Below are 22,672 nucleotides of genomic sequence, written 5' to 3' on the forward strand. Positions count from 1 at the left end.
TCAGCCTCTCAAAAGGGCGAGTGGCCTTGACCAAATGTGCCCGGTCTGGTCGATAAAAGTGTGGTTTGCATTCTGCGCAAATCCGACAACTTCTAGTAACTGACCTGACCTCCTCCACCGAGTAGGGTAGGTTGCGGGCTTTTATAAAGTGGTAGAGTCTGGTGACTCCAGGATGACACAGATCATTGTGGAGAGCCTTCAAGCGGTCCTCCTGCATGATGGCGCATGTTCCGCGCGAGAGGGCATCCGAGGGCTCATTGAGCTTCCCTGGACGATACATAATATCGTAATTATAGGTGGAGAGCTCAATTCTCCACCGCAAGATCTTATCGTTCTTGATCTTGCCCCTCTGCGTGTTACTGAACATAAACGCCACGGATCGTTGATCCGTGATCAGGGTGAACCGCTTACCTGCCAGGTAATGGCGCCAGTGTCTGACTGCCTCCACAATGGCCTGAGCCTCCTTTTCCACCGCTGAGTGCCGAATCTCTGGGCCTTGAAGGGTGCGGGAAAAAAACGCGACGGGCCTGCCTGCCTGGTTTAGTGTGGCGGCTAGGGCGAAGTCCGATGCATCACTCTCCACCTGGAAAGGGATGGATTCATCCACCGCGTGCATCGTGGCTTTCGAGATGTCGCTTTTCAAAACCTTGAAGGCCAATTGGGCCTCCGGCGTAAGTGGGAAGGTCGTGGACTTAATGAGCGGACGAGCTTTGTCCGCGTAGTTGGGGACCCACTGCGCATAATACGAAAAGAACCCGAGGCATCTCCTCAGTGCTTTCGTGCTAGCGGGCAAGGGAAGTTCAGTGAGTGGGCGCATACGGTCTGGATCAGGGCCAATGACCCCGTTTTCCACCACGTATCCGAGGATGGCTAACCTACGCGTACGGAATACGCACTTCTCCCTGTTATAGGTCAGATTCAGGCGAGATGCAGTGCGTAGAAAGTGTTGGAGATTCGTGTCGTGGTCCTGCTGGTCATGGCCGCAGATGGTGACGTTATCCAGGTACGGGAAGGTAGCCCGCAACCCGTTCTGGTCCACCATTCGGTCCATAGCACGCTGGAAGACCGAGACCCCATTGGTGACACCAAATGGAACCCTGAGGAATTGGTATAGACGACCATCCGCCTCAAAAGCCGTATATTGTCGGTCCTCTGGGCGGATGGGGAGTTGATGGTAGGCGGACTTAAGGTCTATGGTAGAAAACACTCGGTACTGCGCAATCTGATTGACCATATCAGAAATGCGCGGGAGAGGATACGCATCCAGCTGCGTGTATCTATTAATGGTCTGACTATAGTCGATGACCATCCGAGGTTTGTTCCCGCTTTTGACTACCACGACCTGCGCTCTCCACGGACTAGCACTGGCCTGTATGATCCCTTCCTTGAGGAGCCGCTGAACCTCAGATCTAATAAAGATCCGGTCCTCAGCGCTGTAACGCCTACTTTTAGTAGCGATGGGCTTGCAGCCAGGTACCAGATTTTTAAAAAGGGATGGTGTCGTGATCTTCAGGGTGGATAGATTGCACGCGGGGCGCTTTGGGCAATTTGGAGGCTGCGGCTGGTTCCCTACTGCCAGTGAAGGGAGTGGCCCACCGTACTGTAGGATCACACTCTTCATGTGGACCATAAAGTTTAGTCCGAGGAGAATTGGCGCGCAAAGGTGAGGTAGCACAAGGAGCCTGTATTGCTCGTAAACTGTGCCCTGTACCTCAAGAGTTACCATACATCGTCCTTGGATCGGTACAGACCGGGACTGTGATGCCATGGAAATTGTCTGCTTGGCAGGGAGAACCCGGAGTCCACACCTTTTAGCAGTTTCAGGGTGTATGAAACTTTCGGTGCTCCCACTGTCAAACAGACAATTCACAGTTCTGCCACTAACCTTTACCTCCATCATAGAATGTTCCAGTCTGAAATGCCTGGTCTGATCCAGAGAGATCGACGCCACCGTTGGCCCCTGGGCGTCACTGCATGCTGCCGATGTGGATGCTGAGGACCCCTGCTGGTCGCTGCTGCATGCTGCCGATGTGGATGCTGAGGACCCCTGCTGGTCGCTCCTAGTCGTCGTGGACCATGATGGCCGCCCCCATGAATCGCATGTGGCCGAGGGCTCCAAGCGCAGCGACTCCTGGTGGTCTTCCTCCTCCTCTGTCTGCCACGATGGCGCCGTCCTGAGATCGCACGTGGTCGGACCTCGTGGGTACTGCGACGCCGAAAGAGATGGTCTCCGTTCTGGAGGGTTACAAGCTGCACTGCCGTTTTTAGGTTTGGACCTGCAGACTTTGCTGTAGTGGCCTTTTTTACCGCACTGGCTGCAGATTGCCGTTCTTGCCGGACACTGTTGCCGTGGATGCTTGGCCCCACCGCAAAAATAGCATCGCTGGCCACCTGAAGCTGCCGCCGTCGTCGAATCGATCTGGGAGCGCGGGTTCGCGGGGCGAGGAGGGAGCAGAGCTTGCTCCAACCACGTTGACTGCACGTGGTCCTCGGGGTACAGCGCCAAGCTCTTCGACGCCGCCTCCAACCTCACGGCCATCCCCATTGCCTGGGTCAAGTTGAGTTTCCCCTTTTCTAATAATTTAAGTCTGATGTACGAGGACCCTACCCCTGCTACGAACGCGTCTCGGGCGAGGTCTTGCATGTACTGCTCGGCGGAGACATCCTTACAGTCACAACCCCTGGCAAGCTGCAGGAGTTCATTGGCGTAGTCTTCTATGGTCTCGCCCGACTGCCGACGTCGTGTAGCGAGGAGATAACGAGCGTGAATCTCGTTGGGTGGCGTAATGTACCTATTCTTTAGGAGCTCGACGGCACCCTGGTAAGTGGAAGCTGCACGAATGGCTAGGTAAATCGTGTCGCTTACCCTTGCGTGGAGGACCTGGAGTCTATCACTGTCTGTAGTGATAGCTACCGAGGCTGCCAGGTAGTCCTCGAAGCACTTCCACCAATGTTCGAACGTGTTAGCTGCACCGACCGCACGTGGGTCCAGTGTCAGACGATCCGGTTTTAGGATCTGTTCCATATTCTCAGTTAATGTATTAAATTGATGCACCTCAATGAGCACCCGGAAACAAGGCTTTAGTTCTGAAGGCTTTAATACATTAACAATGAAACTACTAACACAAATTCACCCGTTCAGACTGAAGGGGTCCTGCCGGAGCAGGGGGTCTTATACCCTGCCACCGGAGGCGGGACCCCACTGGAGTGTGCCACGATAACACTTGGGACAGGTAAACACCCTAACCCAACAACATAGAACAACCCCCATAACAACAACACCCTAGCCCAACAGTAACACAATAACAACCCCAGTGGTGAACCAACGATGGTTCACCACAGGTAGCCCTTTCTCTGAAATTTCCTCCATTGTTTTTCTGAGCTCCAAGTAGAAAACAAATATGCCTTTCCTGCATCTTTATTATATCACCACGCATCAGGTAGGCCTGGAATTTTATCAGTGCTGTTCTCATTCAGCTAATATAACATTGCCAGAAGTACAACATAAATCCTAAATACTTGTGAAAATGGGACTGTAGACATATTTCTGACAACGTTGCTGCAGAGGAGAGACAGCGGCTATGAGGAAATTTCTAATCTCACATAGGACATCAATTCTGTTAGAATATTTACACCTCTCTCAGTCTTTCCCTTACGGCTGGGAGACTTTATATCTTAGCTTGGGGTAACATAACCATTAATCCCAAATTCATCTTGTGTTCCTTTACCCTTTCAAATGTTAATACCTACGCTTTAAACTTTCAAAAAATAGAATTCAGCATTGTTTCAGCATTGCATCATGCTTAAGCCATACGCATGATAAAACATAACAGCTAAGCAGCGCTTACTTACTCCTTAAACGCTCATTTTATAACTAGCCGATTTTTAATAAATCAGTTTTTATTTCAGTTGATCGGTTGTTCATTTGCAGAATTTTCTGTTTTAATTTCAGATTTTCTAACAATCATTTTCTTTCACCTTATTACCACTCTGTAAGCACATACCTCAGGTAAATCAATTTTTGCTCCATTGTCAATGCAAATTTTAATTGTCTCGTGTTTCCCACCAAGTAAAGCCAGGTGAAGAGGGGTATGGAGTCCTTCATCAAGAAAATTTACATGTTTTTCACGAGAGTGGCCCAGTTCCTCACCTTGAAAGACAAATAAAGTGTGATTCACTGCTTGCAGAAAGTGAATAAAGGCAGACTGTCTCTTCAGTCAACAACATTTTAATTTATGCCAACCTTTCCGGAGTGTAATTTCCAATGTCTTCTCTGCACCTGAAAAAGCAGCTTCATGAATAAGGAAACGGCCCAGGCTATTTTGTTTGCATAATAATGCTCCATGCTCCAGCTGGAAAGAAGTAATCAAAGAACAACTTTAGACAAGTCAAGAAAAACAGACATTGTAAGTTAACACTTAACTCCTATAACTACAAGAACAGTTATTAGGTAAACATCATAAAGTATCAAAAAGCATTGAGTTTTAAATTGCTCAGAGCAATCCATTTACAACCAATTTAATTATAATCTATGTTTTTAAATATGAAATCCACAGTTTATTGACAACTGGTCATCAGCAAAATAATGTCATCAAAGAACAAAGAAAATTACAGCACAGGAACAGGCCCTTCGACCCTCCAAGTCTGCACCGACCATGCTGTCCCACTTAACTAAAACCCCCGATCCTTCCGGGGACCATATCCCTCCATTCCCATCCTATTCATGTATTTGTCAAGACGCCCCTTAAAAGTCACTATCGTATCTTCTTCCACTACCTCCCCCGGCAGCGAGTTCCAGGCACCCACCACCCTCTGTGTAAAAAAAACTACCTCGTACATCTCCTTTAAACCTTGCCCCTCGCACCTTAAACATATGCCCCGAGTAATTGACTCTTCCACCCTGGTAAAAAGCTTCTGACTATCATTTTCTGTTATAGTATTCATATTTGATAAATCCATTATGTGTCGTGCAGAATAATCTAATTAGTGCGCAGCACAGTGGCAGTGATTAGCACTGCTGCCTCACAGCGCCAGGGACCCGGGTTCAATTCCCAGCTTGGGTCACTGTCTGTGTGGAGTTTGCTCGTTCTCCCTGTTTCTGCGTGGGTTTGCTCCTGGTGCTCCGGTTTCCTCCCACAGTCCCAACAGTACTAGTTAGGTGCATCGGCCATGCTAAATTCTCCTTCAGTGTACCCGAACAGGCACTGGAGTGTGGCAACTAGGGGATTTTCACAGTAACTTCATTGCAGTATTAATGTAAGCCTACTTGTGACACTAATAAATAAACTTACTTACAGGAGCACAGTAACAGGAGTAGGCCATTCAGCCACTATTCAGTTTTATCCTGGATGATCTGTATCTCAACTCCATTTATCCACCTTAGCTCCTTGATATCCTTACCTTAACCTGGACAAAAGAGCTGAACTCAAGATGTGAAGTGAGAGTGACTGTCCTTGACATCAAGGTCAGATTTGACAGAGTGTGGCATCAAGGAGCCTGGGCAAAACTGAAGTCAATGGAAACCAGGGAGAAAGTTCTCCACTGGCCAGAACCATACTGGGCACAAAGGAAGATGGTTGTGGTGATTGGAGTTCAATCATCTCAGTTCCAGGACATGACTGCAGGAGTTCCTTAGGGTAGCATATTGTCCCATCCATCTTCAGCTGCTTCATCAACAACTTTCCTTCGAACATAAATGAGGTCAGAAGTGGGGATGTTCACTGATGATTGCACAATGTTCCAATCATCTCTCTTTCACATTCAATTGCATTACCATTGCTGAAGCCCCCACTATCAACATCCTGAGAGTTACTATTGACCAGTAACTGATTTGGACCAGCCATATAAATATTGTGACTACAGAGCAGATCAGAGACCAGGAATTCTGCAGCGAGTAACTCCCCTCCTGACTCCCCAAAGCCTATCCATGATCTACAAGGCACAAGTCGTGAGTGTGAAGGAATACTCTCCACATTGCTGGATGGGTCCAGCCCCAAGAAGCTTAACACCATCCAGGGCAAAGCAGTCCACTTGACTGCTACCCCATCCACCTCTTGCAACGTTCACTCCCTCCACCATTGACGCACAGTGGCAGCAGTGTGTACCATCTACAAGATGCACTGTAGCAACTCTCCAAGATCCCTTTGACAGCAAACCCACGATCGCTACCATTTAGGACAAGGACAGCAGACAAATGGGAACACCACCATCTGGAGGTTCTCCGCCAGGCCACTCACCATCCTGACTTGGAAATATGTCGCTACTCCTTCAGTGTCACTGGGTCAAAATCCTGGAACTCCCTCTATAACAGCACTATAGATGCACCAACACCACATGCACTGCAGCAGTTCAAGAAAATGGATCATCACCACTATCTCAAGAGCAATTAAGGGTGGGCAGTAAATGCTGGCACCCACATCCCATGAAAGAATTAATGTTGTTGCACGTCGCTCATCGGTGGCAGGATTTTCTGGTCCCACCACTTTCAATAGGATTGCCCATTGATTCCCAGCCATGCCGCCAGGAAACCCACAGTGGGGGTGCACTGTTAGTGGGACCAGAGGCTCCCATTAGCATTGAATTCCGGCCAATGATTCAGTGTGAAGCCTTCATCAGGAGGTTCTTTCATTTAATTTATTTACTTGTATGAATTCACTGATAGAAGTAAACAGTACAGTTCGGAATAGATAGAAGCAGGCAGTTCAGTTTGGAAGTAGACTAAGGCAATTGCAGTTTTGCTTTGGTAAAGACTGCATCTCACTAGATTGAGAGAAGCTATAGGAGATGATAGTCACTTAAGCCTGCATTTCAAGCAGACAAAATTTCCATCATTCACTGCATGGACTGCAAATGGCATTCTTTCTTAACGTAGATTCCTTGAGGTAATGGCAGCTAGAAAAACTTCTCCAGCTTGTGGCTAGTGGAAGAAATCTACAGTGGTCCTCCTAGAGCATTGTAGCAGAAAGCAGTCTGCACAGTTAGTTTGGGGAGCTGTGGGAAGATAATTGGATCTTCCAAAAAGTCGAATAAGGAACTAAGGCATCCGCAGTCCTGAATTCTGTAACGAATAGGTGGAGGCTCCAGTAGCTAAAAGCTAATGGAAGGACCCACATTGAATCTTATCTTGAGGAATAGCTGAAAAATACTAAGCAAGAGTAAACTCCAGTGGGTCGTGGTATATCTTTTGGATTAGTCCCAGGAAAGTGAATGAACCTTTATGATTTCCTAAGGAAAAAGAACTCTTAGGGCAAAATAAAAAGTAGAATTGAGATCATAACATAAGTTTTTATAAGCAGTAGTGTTAATAATGCTTACTTTGTTTAATTTTTTTTATATATCCAATAAAAGTTGTTTTTGTTAATGGATGACTGTTAAGGGAGAAGCGATACCCATTGCAAATATGGGTCATGATACTAATCAAAACCCCATCACTAAAGCCCAACAGCACAAAAATAAATGTCATATCACCACTGCATGTGTGATTGAACAAGTCATTGCAATGCTGAAGATGCACTACAGGTGCCTGGACGAACTTGGAGGTGTCCTTCAGTGTGCACAATCCAGGGTTTTCAGAATGGTTGTAGTTTGATTTACTCTATACAACATTAGGCAACAGTATGTTTGAAATTTTGTGGTGTATTTCTGTTCAGATCTCTTCTTTAAATGTTAATGGTCCCCAATCGGATCTACACTACCTTATAATGTAGTGCCTGCTTCTAAAACATAAGACAAGCAAGTGAATGTGTATATCTTTGAGACAAAATATTGAAGAATAGTTATAACAGGTTACATTAGATAACTCTGCAGGAAGACTTAATAATGATAGGTAAGAAAGGTAACAAAAAGAATGCAGAAAGAAGGAAAAACAGAAGAAAAGTAAATCAGTAGGAAAATACTTAACTTTGTTCATTTTAGATGTAAAATTACTTTTTAAACATTCATTTATTCTCCATGGGGTTAATAAACAATAAGAAAGCTTACAATTGGGTGAGTTTGTTATAACAATGGCTTTATTGTGGAGGATTGCATGGCCTAATTTTAATTCCACAACATATTGGGAGCAGGTGAGCCCAATAGCATGTGCAAAAGCTGGAAGTATGTGCAGCATGTCTGTGAATTAGCTTTTAATTTAGTCATCTTTTTATCATTTTACTTCCAGGTTTACTTCATTAAATTTTGTCTTAGTTTTCTTTGCTTCAATAGAGGTATCTCGAGGTTCTATCTTGAACCAAAGAGCTAATCATAAATTTCTATGAAGCAATGGCAGTCTATGTGCACCTTGTATAGAATGGACATTAAAGTCCTCATGTAAATTTACAGGATGCTACCAGTTGGGAAACTATAGTTGTTAGGAGAGCCTCGAGATAGCTAAACTCTTACTACTGAAGCAAAGAAAACTAAGAAAAAAATTAATGAAGGATTTTATTTTAGAAAGGTGTTCTGATAGGGTGAATAGGGAAGATTGCTTTCTCTAGTTTGAGTATCAGTGACATGAGGTTATCAATTTCTAACAGCCATTGAAAGAGGAAAGAGGTTAAGAGAAATTTCTCTATGCAAAGCATTAGAGCAGTGAATGCTTTGTTACAGGGAGTTGTCAGTGTAGAAATTCTAGATCATTTTAAAAGAAAAGTGGATCAGTATTTGAAGCAGTAGAAAACATAGGAGTTGTGAGATTTATCTTAACTTCTAACAGAGAGCCCATTTGGTCATGTACAGTTTTGGGCACCACATTATAGAAAACATAAAAGCAATGGATATGGTAGAAAACAGATTTACTAGCGTGTGACCAGGTATGAGGACTCTCAGAGAAACTTCAAAGGTCAGGAGCTTTTGCACTAGATCTGTGAAAATAAAGAGTAACCTAATAGGGTCCTTTAAGATTATGATAAATTGAGTAGTGATAGATTTTCACGGGTAGAAAGAAAAGTCGCAAATTTAGGGGGCAATTCTCCCATTGCAATGTGCACGATTTTTGGTGGGTCGGGTTGGGAGATGCGCTAATTCCCCGCGCACATCTCCCAACCGGAAATAAATGGTGCTGCCAGGACTGCGCTGAAAACCTGCGTACCGCTGATTTGCATCACTTACTTTAGCGCGCCATTATCAGGATCGCCACGGCAATCTCCACCCACGTTAGCTTCTCCCACCTCTTTGGCGTGATGTCACTTTGGCGCGAATCAGAGTAGGTTTATAAAAGTCTCAGCCTGGCGTGGCAGCCTTGAACTGGCATGGGGAACTGCTGCTGGTGGAGTGCGGGGGATGTTGCAGGCAAGTTCTGGAGATGCTTGGTGGACTTCCTCCTGCTGTCTTCAGGTATTGGCCCATGGACCAGTGATATCTGGCATGCGGGGGTGGGAGCTTCTATTTTCCCAGAGCTCTCTGGGTGAGGGACCCTGAAGGAGTCCTGTTCAGCCCTCCCCTTGAGGGCAGCACTGGGTTTGCCAACACCCACAAGTGAGGGTACTGGCCTAAGTGAGGGATTGGGATGGTGGTGCGTCTATGCAGCCAATGACATTAATCTGTCATTCTTTGCTCTTTCCAAACCCCATTGTGCAGATGGATCTCGGACTGATAGATTTGGAGCTGGCCATTATGGTGGTGGTGGAGGAGGAAGAGTAGAAAGTGCTCAGGAGGTGGCAGGCATAGAGAGGCCACCACAGGAGCAGCCACTACCAGTCCCTCAGGAAGGAGGGCGGGGGGCTGCAGCTGAGGGTCAGGAGGTGGGTGAGCAGGATCCCAAGAGGGTGCATAGAAGGCGGTGGGTGCCGAGGGCAAGGAGGTACAAGTCCCGCAATTCATTCAAGGCCCTCTCGGAGATGTGCCGTCACCGGCTGCGGCTCTCCAAGGGCACAGTGCGGCACTTTTGTGAGGTGCTCATACACCCTGTGAACGTGAATGTGATGGCAGCCCTGAATGTTTTCACTTCTGGCTCATTTCAGGCACCCAGCGGCAATCTCATTGGGATCTCCCAGGCCTCCGTGTACAGATGTGTGCGGCAGGTCACAGATGCCCTGTATGTCCGGACAGGGCAGTACATAAACTTCAATGTGGGCCGTGCACAGCAGGAGGCCCAGGCTCTAGGTTTTGCTGCCATTGCTGGGATTCCCAATGTCCAGGGAGCAGTGGGTGGGACACACATCGCCTTGCATACCTCACATGCAGGACCACAGCAATTTGTCAACCGAAAAGGGTTCCACTCCTTGAATGTTCAAATTGTCTGTGACCATCTAATGAGGATCATACAGGTCTATGTACGCCATCCAGGGAGTATACATGACAACTTTGTGCTCAGGCAGTCGGACATCCATGGCCTCTTTGAAGACCAGCCCAGGCTCCTGGGATGGCCACTGGATGACAAGGGTTACCCGCTAAGGTCATGACGCCTGTGCGGAGGCCCGAGACGGAGGTGGAGACGCGCTACAATGAGGCCCATGCAGCCTCATTGTAGCGGGTCCATTATATCATTTGCTGTGCTCTGCACAACATTGCCCAGCAGCGGGGAGACCAGCTGGAGCATGGGGAAGAGGAGGAGGGGAAGTGGCAGCAAGCGGGCGAGGTGGGCCATATGAGGAGCCGGAGGAAAGAGGGCAGGCGGCGATGGCAGGTGTCGGGCTGGGAAAGGCAGCGAGGGATGCTTTGATTTCTAGCTGGTGCTGCACAGGGAGGGGGGTACAACTACCACACCCCAGGAGAGTGCAGTTGCTATTCCCCCTCCAAACCAATCTGAGCCCTCAAACCACCACATAACCCTTCCCCAGCCTCTCTCATCCGACCACCCTATCCCCCAGAAACATCCAAACTGCTAATGGGCCTGGTCTGACAATAGTTGCGAGTCTTGGTTGAAGGCTGGAGGATGACGACAACTTGTTGTTGTGCACACTGGGATCCTGCCCCTGGTGCCAGTCAAGTCTGACTCCTACCTGTACTCCGAATGCACACTGCCATCCTGGCCCACATAGCTGTAAGGGTTGGGGACACATGTTTGTTGGCCAATCGGAAGGGGGTCAGGGGGAAGGGTCTGATGGATGTTGGGGAAGGTAGGGCAGTTACTCTGTAACATGTGCCTGAGTCTCCAAGGCACAATAGACAGCACTATTGGGAATGGGGACCACGCAGCTCTGTGGGGGGGTTGGGGGGGGGGGGGGGGCGGGGAAGAATCAGAGATATATTAGTCATTGTTTTGAGGTGCAAATAAAAGTTTTTTGTGCTCTTAACGTTAATGATGAATAAACCCTGACTACTGGTGACTTTCACCTGTGCCCTCTCAGTGAACGACAACTTTCTAACTTTGTGCGGTCTACTGCTTCTTCTAGGTGCTACCCCAGGATGCACATTGGAGGTGGAGGTGTCCAGCTGTGATGCATACCCCGTTACCTGTGATGCCCTTGGCGGACGTCCCCTAGGTGGCCGGGACCCGGAGGGCCCCGGCTGACTTGCGGATGGCACTGTTTCAGTGCCACTCTGTTCATCTAGCACTGAGGTTAACACTGCGAGGGTGGTGGCTGCAGTTGAGACCTTGGTGCAGGACGTGCACTCTATGGCAGGAAATGTCTGCACAATGGTGTGGGGCTCCAACTGCATGGTGCGGGGCTCCAACTGCATGGTGCAGGCACTGGTGGGAATCCACACGTGTCAGCGCCAGAGGACGGCGACGCTTCTACATTTCATTCCAACTGCCCCTCCAACCCATGGAGGAGCACAGCAGACCCTGGGAACCCGAAGGGAAGAGGATTGGCAGGAGTACAGCCCAGGGCCCTGTGGCCAGTGTACCTTGCCCAGCTCATCTGACCACCCCCCTCCCCCCCCCCCCCCCCCCACCCCTCCCTGTGAGTGACACACCTCCAGCCCCTGACACTGAGGAGGGCAGCAGTCCAATATCCACACTGCCCAAAAGCAGGCCAGGAACCTTAAAGTCCCAGCCTTCCAGGCGATACCCACCAAGGCCATCTCAAGCAAAAGGGCATGGAAGTCAGCAGGCTGCCTCAACCTCAGCTGTGGATTTTTGGCATACACCTAGTCGTAGGGGAAGGTCAGGAAGATTAAGAAACCGTAGGCACTTAGTGGGCACACGTGAATGAATATAGGCACTAGTGTAGATAATCATCATTTTGATTTGAATGTTTGGCATTAAATTTCACTTTGTTCACCCACTTCCACCCTATCTGTTTGGGGGGACCACTGTGCTTACCCGGCGCCTCATACCTGTGGAGTGTGTGAATACAGTAAGAGTTTTAACAACACCAGGTTAAAGTCCAACAGGTTTATTTGGTAGCAAATACCATTGTGTGAATGGCAGTGCTATGTCCCTCCTACACTGGCGACACAATAAGGAGGTGTTGCTGCTGGAAATCCCTCCTAGCCCCTGGAAAGAGTCCATCCACCAACCCCCACCCATGGAAGGGTGAACTCCCTCGCCCCCCCCCCCTCCATCTAAGCTCACCCCTCTCATGTCTAACAGTGTTCTCCAGTGATCATGAGGCCAAGGGCTGTCGAGGTCCTGCCAGGCTGCCTAACTTGGTTGTAAGATGGATGTGAACATGAGGACCCCTGATGTGAGTGGGGCCTGTAGTATCTGACATTGTGCATCCCGCGTTTTTGAGCCCTATGATAAGCCCATTCGATGACAGGACATGTGAAACTCCCTGTCACGCAGGAGTCAGCTGAGGATGCGAGGAGCATCGCTCTATCGTCAATGCAAGTCATCACCATTCTTCCACAGAGTCTGGCCAATGGCTTCAACAACCTGCCATGATGCTTGGCAACAGCATAGGAGCATATTGCTGGCACCGCATAACTGGTTCGATGTTCGTGCCCATGGTGGGAGAGCTGGTCGATCCTAGTCCTGCTCGTCTCTCAAGAAAGACGTTATGAGGCCATCCCTAGCACGCCGGCCCAGACTTCCCCTGTCCACTGCTTCTTCTTCACCGCCCTCCTTGACATCCTCCTTATCTGAGGAGATGTGGTGCTCTTCCAACCTCCAGGTCCAAGTAGTCTCCCCTCCTGAGTGGGTACCCCCTGTTCCTGAGAAGCCATCGCTCCAGCCACCACTGTTCTTCCAAAACAGCTGGGATCTGAGAGTGCCCCAAGGTGTAGCTGTCATGGATGCTCACCAGAGAATGGGCACACGCCTGTATGGAGCGCATCATGTGGTCACGGATGAGCTGCACATTGAGAGAGTGGAATCCCTTGTGGTTCATGAATGGCACTGCGTGGTGCCCTGGAGTGTGCAGGGCCATGTGGGTACACTCAATCAAACCTTGCACCTGGGGCAAGCCTGCTAAGGTAGCAAAGCTCATGGCCCTAATATCTAGGCTCACCCGGTCCTGGTCCAAGTTGATATACATGTGAGCTCTGACACAAAGGGCATCTGTAACCTCCCAGGTACATTTATGTGTAGCTGACTGGGAGATGCTACACAGGTTGCCCATGCTGCCCTGGAATGATCCACTCGCATAGAAATTGAGTGCGGCTTTGAGTTTAAGAGCCACAGGCAGTGGGTGTCCCCCCCCATTCCATGTGGTACCAACTCTTGCAGGTTCTGGCAGAGGTGGTCCAAAATCCCCTGAGACAGACGCAGCCCTCTACGGCATTGCATCTTTGATATCTGCAGGTACGATGACCGATGTCGGAATACCTTCAGCCGGTATTTACGCATCTGTGGTACCACTCCAGGAACAGTGACAGGCCCAGCCACTCCCTCCTCCACAGGACTGGTCCTGGCCATGTGCTGCAACATGTTGGTGTCTCTGCTGCTGTTCTACGACAATAAGTGGCGTAGCCAACTCGGCAGGCTCCATGATCCTCCAGATCATGCTCTTTAAAGAATAGAAAACCAGAGTGAGCTATATGGGTTTATGAGAGAGTCCCGACTCTTCTCTCTCGATTCCTCCGAGACTACCACCCAATGGTAGCACACTCAGGTGCCTCAATGGCATCCCTCACACCCTCCACTCGGACACAATAGCCACATCTCGACATTGGTCCCTGTGAATTCCAGTAGGATGCTGTGCATGGACTCACCAGGGTCTCAGTGGCACCAGAGGCTCGCATTACCTCAGACCCAAGTTTCCTCCCCACAGCACAAAGTAACCTGGCATCACGTTAGAGGTAGTCAAGTGGCTGCATGAGACCAGTGTTTGCATCCTGATGGGGGGGACACTGTCATGACCTCGATTGGGGTGCATTGCATAAGGGTCCACATCGGTGTTATCTGTGTGATGTAGCAATCTTTCTGGGAATGTCAGTTCAATGGTTGAGACATATGTTTGGAATGACTGTGCTGTTTGTTTGCACACCACTTATTGGCATAACCACTAGTAAGGGAAGGCTGGGGTGGCTGTTCAGTCAAGTGTCTGCCTCTTGTGGCAGATGAGGCACAGCTGAATCATGGAACCAGTAATTAGCATGTCCTGCTCATTCCCAGAGGGCACCCTGTTTCTCCCAGGTCACAAGAGGTGCAGAGTTGAGCAGCCTTCTGTGACCCATTGAGATGTACCATTGCACATAAGTACTCCTGACAATTGGTTTTGGCCTTCCAGGCAGATTCTCCCCTTTGTCCTCACACTGTTGCCTGAGTGTCAATTACAATCACACCGCAGTCAACCTCCCCAGAGTGTGAGACCCTTCAGGCTGCATGAGGGGGGACGCAGCCCATTTCTGAAACCTCCACTCTGTCCTTACAGCCCAGCCTGTCATGGGACCCACCTGGGTAACTCAGATGTCCCCAGTACTGAGCCTCTTGTTTTTAAGATTGCCCACCCTCTTGCCATCCCTGACTAAGGAAGGGCACTCCCTCAGCTGCGGTATGAACAGGCACCCAGGACGGAGGATATAGGAAGTGCTGCCTGCATACCTGCCTTCACAACCCCTTTTAAAGCAAGGAGTGCCACGACATTAAGAGAAGGTAAGGCCAGCAAGTGACATCATTTTCTCCCCCACCCTGCCCGATCCATCTCCATGAAATGGTGGTTCTGGGAACCACACCCCTGGCCCTGAGTTGAACTTATCTGTGTGCCTGAGTCCTCTCTGGTGCTCCCTCAGCAGTGTACATTGCACAGGGTGCTGGCTGGCTAAGTGCTCACTTTCAAAATCCTCCTTGGAGGTGAAGGCACCAGGTTCATGTTTATGTAGACTATTATTCTGTAAATGGCACCAGAGTGACATCACACTGGCATCCGCTGAATGTCCGGTGAGGGGGAAGTCCTCGCTGATGATATGCTAATGTATTAAAGTGAGCATTCTGTGGTCCCGTGACATGTTTCATACCACTTGTGGTGAACCATAGATGGTTACCACTATGGGTACTTGTACATATGTTACTTTTGTTACTATTGGGGTTAGAGTTGGGGTGTTCCACCTGTTAGCATTGTTCTGTGGTACACTCCGTTTGGCTCCGCCTTCTTACAGGAGTATAAAGGTCACTGCTACTTCCTAGTAACCCTTAGTCTGGGATAGTATTGTTAAGCAGTATGCTCTATTCTAGTTGTGAATAAAAGCCTTTATTCCCGGGTACATCCTAGGCTCCCGTGTGAATCAATCGCGCATCAATTTTATTCACAACAAAATACCGAAAATTTTGTTCGAAGAAAAATGGAGCAGATGCTGAAACCCGATCGGCTAACCTTGGATCAGCGTGCTGCTGGGGCATCGAATACTTTCGACCATTGGTTGAAGTGTTTCGAGGAGTACATCGACGCCTCGACAGCAGTCCAGTCCGACGCCGACAGATTGCGGGTCCTCCACGCAAGGGTGAGCGACACTGTATGCAACAATCCGTGATTCCCAAAATTACCAAGAGGCCATCGAATTACTCAAGAAGCTGTACCATAAACAGCCGAATGAAATTCATGCTCGTCACCTATTAGCCACTCGACGGCGGCAGCCCGGCGAAACTACGGGACAGTACCTGCGCAAACTTCAACAGCTAGCCAGAGCCTGCAATTGCAAGGAGGTGTCGGCTACTCAATACACCAACGATCTTATCCGAGATGCGTTCGTGGCGGGAATCGGCTCATCCTATATTCGCCTGCGGCTGCTAGAGCAGGGTAACTTGGACCTGGCTAAGATGGTAGAATTGGCCGATGCAATGGAAACGGCCTCCAGAAGTCTTGAAACCTACCCCACCGACCAAGTGGGAACATCGTGGCAAGCACAGCCACCGCCTCAACTGTACTCGGCGGCTCCTCGGAACTGCGCGATAAGGCTCTCAACTTCAGACTTGACGGCTGCGGCAGCTCCTGGAGGCCCACGGTGCTATTTCTGTGGATTGGCGAAGCACCCTCGTCTGAGATGTCCGGCCAGGACGGTGTTTTGCTCCGCCTGTGGGAAGCAAGGGCACTATGCAAAAGTATGCCGAGCAAAGACCCCTTCCAAGCCCAGCAGTGCTGCGTGTTACTCCCCAGGATCAATCTCCTCGTCTCCGGCCTCGTCGATGTCTTCAGCCACGTGCGATTCATAGGCGCCGCCATTTCCTATGACGACGATGCAAGCCACGTGCGACCTGTGGGTGCCGCCGTTTTCAACATCATCGACCACGTGCAATTCATGGGTGCAGCCATTTTGGTCGACACCGGCCGCAGAAGACCAGCAGGGGTCCTCGTTCTCGGCTATCTCAGCTGCCTGCAGTTACACTCGGGATCCAACAGTGGCGTCAATCATCCTGGACCAGGCCAAGCCTCACAGACTCGACAAGTCCATGATGGACATAGAGGTAAACGGGCACCTGACGCATTGTCTGTTTGACAGCGGGAGCACGGAGAGCTTTATCCATCCAGATACAGTGAAACGGTGCGCTCTCCGTGTGCAAACTGTCAGGCAGACAATCTCCATGGCGTCGAGGTCCCGATCTGTTATAGTTCTTGGGAGCTGTGTGGTAACCTTAACGGTGCGGGGCACAGTTTACGAGAACTTCAGGCTCCTCGTGTTACCGCACCTTTGCGCTCCGGTACTCCTGGGGCTAGACTTTATGGTCCACCTGAGGAGTGTGACCCTGCAGTACGATGGGCCACTCCCTCCACCTTCAGTGGGAGAACAGCAGCCTCCAAATTGTCCAGCGCGCTCCACATGCAGTCTCTCGACACTCAAAATTACCCCGCCTTCCCTATTCGAAAATCTTGTGCCAGGCTGCAAGCCCATCGCGACTAAGAGCAGGCGTTACAGCACTGAGGATCGGATCTTTATTCGATCTGAGGTTCAGCGGCTCCTCAGGGAAGGGGTCATTCAACCTAGCACTAGCCCATGGAGAGCACAAGTCGTGGTGGTCAAGACTGGAGACAAGCCCCGGATGGTCATAGACTATAGTCAGACCATTAATAGGTACACGCAGCTGGACGCGTACCCTCTCCTGCGCATATCTGACATGGTCAACCAGATTGCGCAGTACCGGGTGTTCTCCACCATCGACATGAAGTCAGCCTACCACCAGCTCCCCATTCGCCCAGAGGACCGCAAATACACGGCGTTTGAGGCGGATGGCCGTCTCTACCACTTTTTAAGAGTCCCTTTCGGCGTCACTAATGGGGTCTCGGTCTTCCAGCGTGAGATGGACCGAATGGTGGACCAAAACGGGCTACGGGCTACCTTCCCGTACCTGGACAACGTCACTATCTGCGGCCATGACCAGCAGGACCACGACGCCAACCTCCAGAAGTTTTTACGCACTGCGGCTCTCCTGAACCTGACCTATAACAAGGTGAAGTGCGTATTCAGCAAGCACCGCCTAGCAATCCTCGGATACGTGGTGGAAAACGGGGTCATCGGCCCCGATCCAGACCGTATGCGTCCCCTCCTTGAACTTCCCCTACCCACTAGCATCAAAGCACTGAGAAGATGCTTAGGCTTCTTCTCGTACTATGCACAGTGGGTTCCCAATTACGTGGACAAAGCCCGTCCACTCATAAAATCTACCTCTTTTCCCCTGACAGCAGAGGCTCGCCTAGCCTTTGAAGGGATAAAAGCCGACATCGCGAAAGCCACGATGCACACTGTCGATGAGTCCATCCCCTTTCAGGTGGAGAGTGATGCATCTGATTTCGCCCTGGCCGCCACACTTAACCAGACGGGCAGGCCCGTCGCCTTTTTCTCTCGCACCCTCCAAGGCCCTGAAATTCAGCACTCCTCTGTGGAGAAAGAGGCTCAGGCCATTGTGGAGGCCGTACGGCATTGGCGCCATTATTTGGCTGGCAAACGGTTTACCCTGCTCACGGACCAGCGGTCCGTGGCCTTCATGTTCAACAACACGTTAAGGGGAAAAATTAAGAATGATAAAATCTTGAGGTGGAGAATCGAACTCTCCACCTACAACTATGATATCATGTACCGTCCGGGGAAGCTCAATGAGCCCTCAGATGCCCTGTCGCGTGGAACATGTGCCAGTGTGCAGGAGGACCGGTTACAGGCCCTCCACAATGATCTCTGCCATCCGGGGATCACTCGGTTCTTCCATTTTGTAAAGGCTCGGAATCTGCCCTACTCCATAGAGGATGTCAGATCGATAACTCGAAGCTGCCAGGTATGTGCAGAGTGCAAGCCGCACTTCTACCGGCCTGACAGGGCACACCTCATTAAGGCCACTCGCCCTTTTGAACGACTGAGTGTCGACTTTAAGGGCCCCCTTCCTTCGACAGATCGGAATGTGTATTTCCTCAATGTGGTTGACGAATACTCCCGATTCCCCTTTGCCATCCCCTGTTCTAACATGTCCTCTGCCACGGTCATCAAAGCCCTGCGGAGTCTTTTTACCCTGTTCGGCTACCCCAGTTATATCCACAGTGATGGGTTTCGTCGTTTATGAGCGACGACTTGAGGCAATACCTGCTCTCTAAGGGAATTGCCTCAAGTAGGACTACGAGTTATAACCCCAGGGGTAACGGACAGGTCGAGAGAGAAAACGCTACAGTCTGGAAGGATGTTTTACTGGTGTTAAGGTCTAGGGGTCTTCCAGTCTCCCATTGGCAAGAGGTACTTTCTGATGCGCTCCATTCAATCCGGTCCCTCCTGTGTACGGCAACCAACGCTACCCCACATGAGCGGATGTTTACCTTCCCTAGGAAGTCTTCCTCTGGGACCTCACTGCCGTCTTGGGTGACATACTCAGGACCTGTCCTCCTGTGGCGGCATGTTAGGGCCCGCAAGTCCGACCCTTTGGTTCAACAGGTCCACCTCCTCCACGCCAACCCTCAATATGCCTATGTGGCATATCCTGACGGGCGAGAGGACACGGTCTCTATCAGAGATCTGGTGCCTGCAGGGGACCTGGAAACCCCCGTCACTTCCGCACCCCTGGTTAGGATTCCTTTGCCCATTCTCTCCCCTCCTGACACGGCGCGGGCAGCATCGGGACCTCAACTTAATCCTCTTACTCCCGTGTACAGCTTGCCTGAGTCCAGGAGATTGTCGCCACCTCGAGGTCCACAGGCGTGTGAGGAACTGGAGGAGTCAGTGGACACCACCTCGGAGAGAGGGTCGTCACCACGGTCACCAGAACCGGCACTGGAGCCAGTGCTGCAGAGGTCGCAGAGACGGTGCGGCCCTCCGATACGACTGAACTTGTGAACATATGGACAGTTCGTATTGTCTCCTTACCCCTCCGGCCTTTGTTTTTAGAGGAGGCGTGAATGTGGTGAACCATAGATGATTCTTGTACATATGTTACTCTTGTTACTGTTGGGGTGTTCCACCTGTTAGCATTGTTCTGTGGTACACTCCGTTTGGCTCCGCCTTCTTACAGGAGTATAAAGGTCACTGCTACTTCCTAGTAGCCCTTAGTCTGGGATAGTATTGTTAAGCAGTGTGCTCTATTCTTGTTGTGAATAAAAGCCTTTATTCCCGGGTACGTCCTAGCCTCCTGTGTGTGAATCAATCGCGCATCACCACTCCACCGGCGAGAGGCTGGGATCTCGGAAACTTGCTGGTGCGATTCGTGCTTTCTGGATTTTGAGCGTGCGCTGCCATTCCTGCAGATGGAAAATGCGGGCCCAACATCACCCCCTATAAGTTCATTTAAAAAGTCATTAGTTGCTTGAGATGGAGCAAGTGTACAGGATATCAGCATGAGAGGGATAGACACTTGACAATTCATGGAGAGAAAATCAACAGGACCAGCTTCATGGTCACACCGCTTGATTCTGTGCTGTAAAAGACAAATTCATCATAGTCCCAGATTACCACAGACTGTTCTCCCCTTGGAGTGGGGTACTGACAGGTGGTGATTTAACCTGAGGATCACTACACCTTGGGGTGAGGGGCACAGCTGAGAAGGTGGGGCCTTCATGAATGACCTCAGCCAGTACGGGAATTGAACCCATGCTGTTGGTGTCACTCTGTATCACAAACCAGCCAAATGAGTTAGCCGACTTCCCAACTCCTGTAATGTTCTATTAAGGGATCAATTTTAACTCCTGACAGGAGACTGGTGGTAACAGAAAATATCTTCAAAAGTGGTCAGGCAAATTTTGCCTGCTGAGTCTTTTAAATGCCATTAGTCAGACTCGCACGTTTCAGGCAGAAAGTGGCAGTAGTTCAGGATTGGCAAATTAAGTATGAGGGGGAAGATAGCTGCAAAGGTGAATGTCACAGGGCTGCAAATGTTCTGACTTTCCTTGCGGGTTCCAGAGGAAAACTTCAGCTTTATCTGATGAGGTTTCTAGTGATCCAGGAAACCCAGAAGTGTGGGACACAGACAACGCACACACATATGGGTAGTCCATCTGAGAACTGAGTGACTTTGGATATGTCAGGAGATACTGGATAGGTGCAGGAAAAATGGGGTTGTTGTAGTGGGAAACTTCACTTTCCCTGGTATAGACTGGAAATCGCTTAGAGCTGGGACTCTGAATGGGGAGGAATTTGTAAAATGCATACAGGAAGGTTCTTTGGAACAATATGTAGATAGCCCGACCAGAGAGGGGGCTATACTGGACCTAGTACTGGGGAATGAGCCCGGTCAGGTCTTCAAAGTTTCAGTAGGGGAACATGTGGCAAATAGTGACCACAATTCTGTTAGCTTTAGGAAAGCGATGGAAAAGGATGAGTGGTGTCCCAAGGGTAAGGTGTTGGATTGGGGGAAGGCTAACTTTAGTGGGATTAGGCAGAAATTGGCAGCTGTTGATTGGGAGAGGCTGTTTGAGGGGAAATCCACATCTGGCATGTGGGAGTCTTTTAAGGAACAGTTGTTAGGGCTGCAGGACAGGCATGTGCCTGTAAAAAAGGATAGGAAGGGTAGGATTCGAGAACCGTGGATAACCAGGGAAATTGAGGGACTGGTCAAAAAGAAAAGAGAGGCGTACATTAGGTCCAGGCAGCTAAAAACGGAGGGAGCTCTGGAGGATTACAAAGAAAGTAGGAAAGAACTCAAACGAGGAATTAGAAGGGCAAAAAGGGGTCATGAAATGTCCTTGGCAGACAGGATTAAGGAGAGTCCCAAGGCATTTTATTCATACGTTAGGAACAAAAGGGTTGTCAGGGAAAAAATCGGACCTCTCAGGGACAAAAGTGGGGAATTATGCTTAGAGCCCAAAGAGGTAAGGGAGATCCTAAATGAATACTTTGCGTCGGTATTCACAAAGGAGAGGATGTGTTGACTGGGAGTGTCTCGGAGGGGAGTGTTGAACCGTTAGAGAAAATCTCCATTACAAGGGAGGAAGTGTTAGGCTTTTTAGAGAATATAAAGACTGACAAATCCCCAGGGCCTGATGGAATCTATCCAAGGCTGCTCAGGGAGACGAGAGATGAAATCGCTGGGCCTCTGACACAAATCTTTGTCTCGTCACTGGACACAGGTGAGGTCCCAGAGGATTGGAGGATAGCTAATGTGGTCCCGTTATTTAAGAAGGGTAGGAAGGATAACCCAGGTAATTATAGGTCGGTGAGCTTGACGTGCGTGGTAGGGAAGTTGTTGGAGAGGATTCTTAGAGCTAGGATGTATGCGCATTTAGAAAGGAATAAACTCATTAACGATAGTCAGCATGGTTTTGTGAGAGGGAGGTCATGCCTCACTAACCTGGTGGAGTTTTTTGAAGAAGTGACTAGAATGGTTGACGAGGGAAGGGCCGTGGATGTCGTCTATATGGACTTTAGTAAAGCGTTTGACAAAGTACCTCATGGTAGGTTGGTGCAAAAGGTTGGATCTCATGGGATAAAGGGGGAGGTGGCTAGATGGGTGGAGAACTGGCTTGGTCACAGAAGACAGAGGGTGGTAGTGGAAGAGTCTTTTTCCGGCTGGAGGCCTGTGACTAGTGGTGTTCCGCAGGGCTCTGTATTGGGACCTCTGCTGTTTGTGATTTATATAAACGATCTTGAAGAAGGTGTAACTGGGGTGATCAGTAAGTTTGCGGATGACACGAAATTGGCTGGACTTGCAGATAGTGAGGAACATTGTCAGAGGCTACAGAAGGATATAGATAGGCTGGACATTTGGGCAAAGAAATGGCAGATGGAATTCAATCCAGATAAATGCGAAGTGATGCATTTTGGTAGAGCTAATGTAGGGGGGAGATATATGATAAATGGCAGAACCATAAAGGGTGTAGATACGCAGAGGGACCTGGGTGTGCAAGTCCACAGATCCTTGAAGGTGACATCACAGGTGGAGAAGGTGGTGAAGAAGGCATATGGCATGCTTGCCTTTATAGGACAGGGCATAGAGTATAAAAGTTGGGGTCTGATGTTGCAGTTG

The 22,672-nt window shown here is 49.6% G+C and overlaps 1 protein-coding gene across 1 annotated transcript in view; it reads right to left on the reverse strand.

Annotated features, from left to right (window-relative positions):
• The window catches only part of trpa1b (transient receptor potential cation channel, subfamily A, member 1b), a 162,923-nt gene that overhangs the window by 118,094 nt on the left and 22,157 nt on the right, over positions 1–22,672 (reverse strand). Inside the window, exons 5-6 of the mRNA XM_078215501.1 lie at positions 4,244–4,352; positions 4,005–4,150 (exon numbers count right to left, since the gene is read on the reverse strand). Coding sequence (XP_078071627.1) covers positions 4,005–4,150; positions 4,244–4,352 — 255 coding nt within the window. The remainder of the gene's footprint in view (positions 1–4,004; positions 4,151–4,243; positions 4,353–22,672) is intronic.

Source organism: Mustelus asterias, chromosome 7, assembly GCF_964213995.1.
Source record: "Mustelus asterias chromosome 7, sMusAst1.hap1.1, whole genome shotgun sequence".
NCBI classification, from domain to species: Eukaryota; Metazoa; Chordata; class Chondrichthyes; order Carcharhiniformes; family Triakidae; genus Mustelus; species Mustelus asterias.